This window comes from Pungitius pungitius, chromosome 6 (assembly GCF_949316345.1).
Source record: "Pungitius pungitius chromosome 6, fPunPun2.1, whole genome shotgun sequence".
NCBI lineage: Eukaryota > Metazoa > Chordata > Actinopteri > Perciformes > Gasterosteidae > Pungitius > Pungitius pungitius.
In genome coordinates, this window is record NC_084905.1 from 22036894 (window position 1) to 22045210 (window position 8317).

At 42.5% G+C, this 8317-nt stretch overlaps 1 protein-coding gene across 1 annotated transcript; it reads right to left on the bottom strand.

Moving 5' to 3' along the window:
• Positions 1-419: 419 nt before the first annotated feature.
• LOC119196618 (troponin I, fast skeletal muscle-like) lies at positions 420-4813 on the bottom strand. The gene is made up of 6 exons (XM_037452438.2): positions 4728-4813; positions 4070-4106; positions 2960-3088; positions 2267-2356; positions 1685-1858; positions 420-719 (listed from the first exon to the last, which is right to left on the bottom strand). The coding sequence occupies exons 1-6, from the start codon at positions 4733-4735 to the stop codon at positions 645-647; spliced, it is 513 nt and encodes a 170-aa protein (XP_037308335.1). The 5' UTR covers positions 4736-4813; the 3' UTR covers positions 420-644.
• Between the last annotated feature and the right edge of the window lie 3504 nt (positions 4814-8317).

An 8317-nucleotide genomic window follows, 5' to 3' on the forward strand; every position in this document is an offset into this window, starting at 1 on the left:
CCAGTACGGGACGGCGTTATAGGTTTGAAATCTGCTTTAAATAAAGAAAGAGTGAAAGTAATTTGCTGAATCTTGGAAGCGACTGAAGTCCACTTTCATTTTTCACAGCTTCTTGAACATTCGGATGAAGATGTAAATATTGGATTCGTCTCTCGGGCAAAAAGCAAAAAATCATTTCAAATAAATTGAGTCACATTCATTCAAATTAATCTGCCAAAGTTTAATCTCGGGGGCTTTTTTAAATATTCTTTTGAGAATAAAGAGGTCATTTGAGAATACAGCTAATATGAACTCACTGTAATTAAAAAAAACAATAATTATCTCTGTTTAAGTGTCGCTTTAAAAAAGAAATCAGGAAAGTGTCGGTTTGTTCGGATTAAGGTGCGTTTGAATTCTTCACCACGACGAGCAGACATTGAGAGGGAAATAAACACATTTATTGCTAAAGACAATATGATGCAGGAAGTAGTCCAAAGTGAACCTCGACAGTAAAGGAGGAAACCGGAAGTCTCATTTCAGAATAAAGGTCCAAATGTGCAAAAACAGGCCGAGTTGAGACTCATAGTTTTAATCAAACAAAAAAAGCTTTCTTTTAATTCAATTATAAATTGCATAAAAACTGTGCTAACGGGCGGCTGGAGTCTTTAGGAGGTCTCAAACATCTTCTTCCTGTCGGCCTTGTCCTCGATGTTCTTACGCCAGTCGCCGGCCTCCACGGACTACGAGACACAAACAGTCCAAAGTCACCAGTAGTTTTATTTAGCTTTAAAAGGATTAATGAAAGGATAGAAATAATCTGATATTTTCAAGAACGAATTCCAAATGTTGTATTTTTATCATCCATAGTGTTTATTTGTATAAAAACACACAATTCAAATAAATAGGAAATATTATTGTATTTAATTTAATTATTTGCCTTATTTACCTTTTTTAGGGATGCACCCTTAAAATGAAAATTTGGTTTGTTTAGAGATAAAGTTGTCAAAGTTGTCCTTTTCATGTTGTTTTTCTCCAATAATGATGAAATAAAAAATAGTATCGTTTTTTTTCTAATAAAACTAAAAAAAATCTAGTTCTTCTAATTGTTAATACTGTACAGTAATAGAGCGTGTGTTAGAAAGCTTAACAGATCAAAATTCATCTCTAATATAAATTGCTGTATTCATGTGAAAATGTACTCAAGTTTTGATACGTCACAAAAATGTATTTACAATTGATAAATTAACCAGTTCTACTCTTTGGAGCATGAATGCACCATAATGTCTGGTGCGTGGTCCTGCTAATGGCTGCTAACAGCCAACGTTGGAGAATGTTAACTACCATTCGATGCCCACAGCTAATGGCAACTAGCCGCCGACCGCTAACGTCAATTAGCCACCGACCGCTAACGTCAACTAGCCGCCGACCGCTAACGCCAACTAGCCGCCGACCGCTAACGCCAACTAGCCGCCGACCGCTAACGTCAACTAGCCGCCGACCGCTAACGCCAACTAGCCGCCGACCGCTAACGTCAACTAGCCGCCGACCGCTAACGTCAACTAGCCGCCGACCGCTAACGCCAACTAGCCGCCGACCGCTAACGCCAACTAGCCGCCGACCGCTAACGTCAACTAGCCGCCGACAGCTACGGGTAACTACCGTTTCCCAGGTTTTCGTGCACTGACTCTACCCTGTAAAGACTCACCTCCTCCTTGACCTCCTTCTTGACCTGCTTCAGGTTGGCCCTCAGGTCCATGTTGACCGTGTGCTTGGAGCCCAGCAGGGCCTTCAGCATGGCGTCGGCAGACATGCGCACTCTTTTCAGGGCAGGTTTCTTCACTCCGGCCAGGTCGACCACTTTGATCTTCAGGTCTTCGATCTTAGAGGGCAACCCAGGACCAGAACGATGAGAGAAAATTGATTTACGGCACAGGCCGTATGTGAGAAGTGATCGTAACGTAATCATCATGTCAGCTGTTTGTTTGATGACTGTCGTTTCAAAGCTGCGAGCTAACAATTGGCATCTTGTTTTTTACAACCAGTGAACAGGAAGGACTGAGGAGTACGTAGCGAGTTAATGTCTCTGGTAGAGACCTGTCAATCAGTGTTGCCCTAAAGCATCCCCTCATTATGGAACAGAGGAGTCGCCCCCTGCTGGTCACTACACAGAAATAGAGTCATTTCCTCATAGACGTCTATGGGAGCAGAGGAGTCGCCCCCTGCTGGTCAATAGAATACAGCTCTAAATAAATAAAGCTTGAGGGCTGCACGGCAGCAGGAACTGTACCTCTTTATCAGCTTTTCCCACTTTGGCATGCAGGTCGTACCGTTCTTCGTCCACTCTGTCGATGAGAGCGGCCAATTTTTTGCAGGTTTCCTAAAGACACAAACAAGCGTAAAGTTAACTTATTGATCATCTAAGTCTTCTTCTGTCAGAAGGTTTTACCTATCTCGTCACTGTAAAGTGGAATGCTTTGTCCAACCTTCCAGCTACGTTCAATATATACATACATACATACAAATGGCAAAGATAATATATACAAAAATGGATGGAACATCGGCCCTCCTAATGATGAATCCAACTCATTTTAAGTTTAGTCTGACTTTGCTTCTAGCTCCCCCTTGAAGTTCACATTCAGGGTTAAACATCTCTATAAATAATGTATATATATATTTAAATATATATCTATAGTAGAAGGACAATCTGAAGAGTTTAGGGATGATGGGAGCATCTTCGTATCTCAATAATCTCTTATTAAGGAGACTTGGTTTTCAGTAGTAAAGGCATGTTTATGCATGTTGGAATTAGCTTCATCTGACTGATGGTAGATGCCAGATACTCTCATGCATATTAAGATCTCACCAGTGGAGACCTCGGACAGGGTTAAAATCAAGAGGCCTCCCCCACAGTTTCGGGAGGACTGAGCTCAACAGCTTGGCGGTGAGTGGCGAAGCGAACGTGACCTGAAGCGTGTCTCACCATGAGGGCGGCCTGGTCCCCGCGTGTATTTGGCGAAGGACAAGCCTCGGCCATGTAGGCCTTCTTGGCATCTTCGTTCTCTTTCTTCTCCTCCAGAATCCATTTGGCCGCGATCTGAAGCATCAAACTCTGCAAGACACGATCAAGCAAAGGTCATCCCAAGGTCAGTGGAAGGTCAATGGAAGGTCAATGGAGGAAGGAAGCTTGTGTTTTGTGATTGTTGTTGTGATTCTATTTTCTATTTGATTTCAAATGCAAAGAGAACATCTGAAGATTTTCTTCCATATGTAAACATTGCAAATATAAAAAAGTTGAAATTTTAAACCAGGAAGAAAAAAGTAATGATACAATATGATAATGCTCATTTATTAGCTTATATTTGGGAAATGATTTAATTGTAAGTCTTTATTCTCAGATCATCCATTCAGGAATTAAACAATATTTGACTCCAGTTCATTCAAATCAACCTGGAACGTAACAACAAATATTGGTATGAACCAGTAGAGGTTAAAATACCTTATTATAAACAATTGGTAAAAAGTATTCCAAATCTCAGTCAAAGCTTCCAGAACAACGTACACAAGGCTTTAACATTTAAACCAACTTTAACAACTCAACTTCCATCTTTTGGTGTCGTTGAACGTGTCTTTAGGAGAGAAAGTGAAGCCTTAAGGGAGTGTTTGCATGTTTACACCTACAGGGGGCGCCTCTGTATAATAAATGTACTATTTATTAATGCTTTTATACACATCCAAATATGTCATGTTAATATAGTGATCTTAACCAGCTGCAACTTTACTGAACAATAATAAAATGAAATAATTCCCCCAATGGAAACACTGGATGAGGGTAGAAAGTATTTCTACTCTATGGAATTACTACTTTCACTGAAAAGTACACCCCCCCACCCCCCAGGTATGCTTATTGATCAATAAGATTTTTATTAACTAACATATCTTTCAGATGACAAAGGATTAAGACAAGGACTTTTCTCTAATAAAACCCTTTTGACACTACTTTACGTATTCTACCCTTTTCTTCTCCTGAAGTGAATCAGGTGATCATCATGTTAACCGATCAGCTGATCAGATGTACAGGAAGTGAGCGTACCTTCAGGTGATGCCTGCGGCTGGAAGTCATCTTCTTACTGTGAGGATCAAACAGAAATCACTTTCATCTCTCCATAAATCCACTTCATTATCACGAAAGTGTTTGTTGCTGTGATACCGACGTCGGCCACACGAGGCAGCAGTGCACCTCCGAAGAACTTATACACCTTCATATGTACTATGTAATATATTATAGAAGTTATTTATATATATATTATATTGAGGACACAGAGTAGAAGCTCAGTAAAGCCTCTTGTGGCAGAAATCAGTATCACAACAGACTCTTAATATTAATATTTAATATTGTTTTGTTTCTTTACCGGTGAGTCTCCTAATCCCTTCTTTCCATCCTTCTCTCATTCTTTCCTTTCTTCCTCCCGTCTTCCGTCCCTCCTCTCGTTATGTTTATTAATATCTTAACACTCTAAACTCCTTGCCTCCTTCTTTGGGTCCGACTCTCTTTTTACATCCTTTCTTTATCTCACACTTTCCTCATTTCCTTTCCTCCCCTCTTTTCCTTTCTCCCTTGTTTCTTCTCCCTTGGTTCCTCTGTTCTATCTTCTATCTTCTTCTTTTCTTAGTACTGCTTCTGCACTTGAATAATCCTTTCTATGAAACATGATCAGATATCAGTAATCAATAACCCAGGGGACACTTACTCAGACATGACGGCGGGTTTTGTCTTCGTGACCTGTTGGGCAGCAGAGAAGAAGAGGAGGTGAGAATAAATGATGTTTCATTCGGCGCTCAACTTATATAAACCCCCCCCCCCCTCCCGATGAAAGGCGATCCATCAAAGTCGATGATAAGGGGGGGGGGGGGCAGGGGGGCGCTAAGTTTGGACCTGGAGTCGAGTTTCGCTTCTATGAGCTCCTCTCCAGGTGGTGGACACCCCAGACCCCCCCGGGAGTCAACACTTCAACTCCTTACGGGGGGGGGGGAATGTGCCGAGGCAGCAGAGACTGCTCAGGGCCGTCACTCAACACACACACACACACACACATTTAGACACACAAACACACACACACACACACGCACACACATTTACACACACACACACATTTAGACACACAAACACACACACACACACACGCACACACATTTACACACACACACACACACACAAACACACACATTTAGACACACACACACACACACACAAACACACACACACACACATTTAGACACACAAACACACACACACGCAGCTGCACAAAGCAGATTCAGGCTCTTAATCTTTTGACTAAATACAAAAAATAATTACATTGGAGTTTTCTAATCACATTAAAGAATAAAACGCACTGAAATCATCAGAACTTTAAGAACAATAATATAATATCAGCTTTTCAGATCAAAGCAATCCAGGTTTTCAAAGCTCCAGAGTCTTTAGTCTTTACTAGAAATACAAATTAATTATAAAACGAGACAAATCATTTTATTTGAACTGATTGTACCGTTCAGTAATCTTCATCATTCAAAAGAGAGAAGAGCTTCAACTTTCACCTCCGTGGTCACAACCCCCCCAACAGAAGCCACGTACCCATGAGGGAGGAGGAAGAGGAGCAGGAGGGAGGAAGAGCTGGACTCACCTGAGAGGAGGAGGAGGAGGAGGAGGAGGAGGAGGAGGAGGAGGAAGGCAGCAGTTGGAGGAAGTGGTGCAGTGGCTGGTTTTATACCCGAGTCCTGAAATATGACCACGATCATCATCATCATCATCTTCATCATCATCTTCCTTGCCTGGCACTGGGAAAATCAACAAGGCCTGAGATCCTTTTAAGACTCCACCCCGGCGCTGAGGAGGGAGGAAAGAAGGCCATAACACTGAGGAAAAAGCACCTTAAAATAGAGGAAAATTTACCATAAAAAAAGAGGAAAACTACTTTTTTAGAAGAAGAATATTTATATATATAAATATAGAAACCATTTTCTTTTATTTCAAACCGTTTCACTTTTAGGTATTGCTCCAAATAAAAGTGCTCTATAATTACAGCACTCGGCCCGGTTAGCGTTTCATGTTGGGGGGGGCCTCTAGGAAGCTTCGAGGGCCTCTCATATTAACACTGGATGAAATTATGTGGGCACTGAGTCACGGAGGAAGACTTTCCATTTGGGTAACTTTACCCCCCCGGATCTCATAAAAAGCATTCTTTCCTAATTGCTAAATATTGCTGTCGGTAGCGTCGGTGGGGGGGGGGGGGCTCAGCTCGTTCTGAATGGTGATCCCTGATTCGTCCTCGAGCTCCAACAGCTCGTCAATAAACTGGTTTGTGAGTAAATGCTCTGCGTTTAGTCCCAATAAAGAACAGCAAGCTACGACATCGTTGCTGAGCAGCGACAGTCGTCAGTTCCTGAGGGAGGAGGAAGAGGAGGAGGAAGAGGAGGGGGAGGAAGGCTTCTCCTCCAGGATCAGAGCTTCTCCTCTCTGGAGATCCAGGACCCTCTGGAGGGGATTGAGGCCCTGGAGAACTTTGACCAGGTCTGAGGGCCAACCTTGTGGTTTGAGTCATAATACCACAGTGCTAGTAGCTGTAGTATAGTAGTATGTTAATTACATGTTATGTAATCACACTTTCTACACTGATGGTTTTATTCAATATTTCTCATAGAATATAAATACTGTAACATAATGCTGCTGGTGGAAAGACACTACCTCTGAGATTTAGTACTGTATATGATGTACCTCTGAGATTTAGTACTGTATATGATGTACCTCTGAGATGTAGTACTGTATATGATGTACCTCTGAGATTTAGTACTGTATATGATGTACCTCTGAGATGTAGTACTGTATATGATGTACCTCTGAGATGTAGTACTGTATATGATGTACCTCTGAGATGTAGTACTGTATATGATGTACCTCTGAGATGTAGTACTGTATATGATGTACCTCTGAGATGTAGTACTGTATATGATGTACCTCTGAGATGTAGTACTGTATATGATGTACCTCTGAGATGTAGTACTGTATATGATGTACCTCTGAGATTTAGTACTGTATATGATGTACCTCTGAGATGTAGTACTGTATATGATGTACCTCTGAGATGTAGTACTGTATATGATGTACCTCTGAGATGTAGTACTGTATATGATGTACCTCTGAGATGTAGTACTGTATATGATGTACCTCTGAGATGTAGTACTGTATATGATGTACCTCTGATATGTAGTACTGTATATGATGTACCTCTGAGATGTAGTACTGTATATGATGTAGTAGCAGCTGGTGGCCACTGGACATTCAGACACTTTTAATGTCGCTAACAACAATAATCCCCACTGTTGTGAGCATCTGAGCAGCAGTAAAAATGACCTCAGCCTCCTCACCCCCCCCCCCCCCCTTTCGTCTCTGAGAAGATGAACCTGACCTTGTTTGGACCAGAAAGTTCTCCAGCTGCTGTCTGGTGTCATCTTCCACAAAGAAAGGAGGAGACCCCCCTCCTGCTGCCTCACGCTGTCAAACGACTCACCAACACAAACACACACCTTCAACACAAGAAGGAATCCCACATGTTGTCCAACACACTGGACTTTAATCCAAAGTGCCATCAGCCGGCGCCTTGGAGCCGCTAAAGGACGTGAGATTGGTAGCAGCTGATCCCTCTGACTCATGACCTTTGTCCAGGGGAGGCGGAGCTTCTCAGCGATTTGACCAGCGTTTGATAGCAACAAGGAACCTGCAGTGAAACGATGTTAATACATGCAGGTGCATACATGCATGCTGTATGTAAACATCCATAGTGTGCCTGCTATCCTTCAAAGGTATCCCTGTATGCCCACGCCGTGCCCCCTTACCCCACATGAGCCCTGAAGCTCCGCCCTGGAGCTCCGCCCTTCCACCACGTTCTTATCCGCTGGCTCTCCTACTCGTGGCTCAACTCTAATTCGGTTTGCTTCTGTCTGAGAGACGGCAGCTGTTTCCTCAGGATTCCATCCAGCTGTCAGCGGGGGTCAAGTATAACCGGAGCGCCCCCCCCACCAGACGTCGCTGAGGCCTTCCAGTGTTTCCTGTTGTGAGACCGGGGAAGCAAACGGTACAGATGGTTTACCTTCAGTTTACATGAAAAAACGTTATTATTACCACGCACTGCAGGTTACAGAAGCACAGAGGGACTATTTGTTTGGTGGTATTTTCACAGCTTGGAGATTACGAAGCCTACAGATGAAGGAGGGGCCTCATTATTAACTTAAATTCCTATTTAACTGCATTTCGTTGTCTCAGAACTGTCATGTGCAATGAAAATGA

Coding starts and splice junctions, on each gene's coding strand:
- LOC119196618 (XM_037452438.2), bottom strand. Junction 1,859..2,266: donor TGGGAAAAGCTGATAAAGAG/GTACAGTTCCTG, acceptor TTGCCCTCTAAG/ATCGAAGACCTGAAGATCAA. Junction 720..1,684: donor AGAAGGAGGTCAAGGAGGAG/GTGAGTCTTTAC, acceptor TGTGTCTCGTAG/TCCGTGGAGGCCGGCGACTG.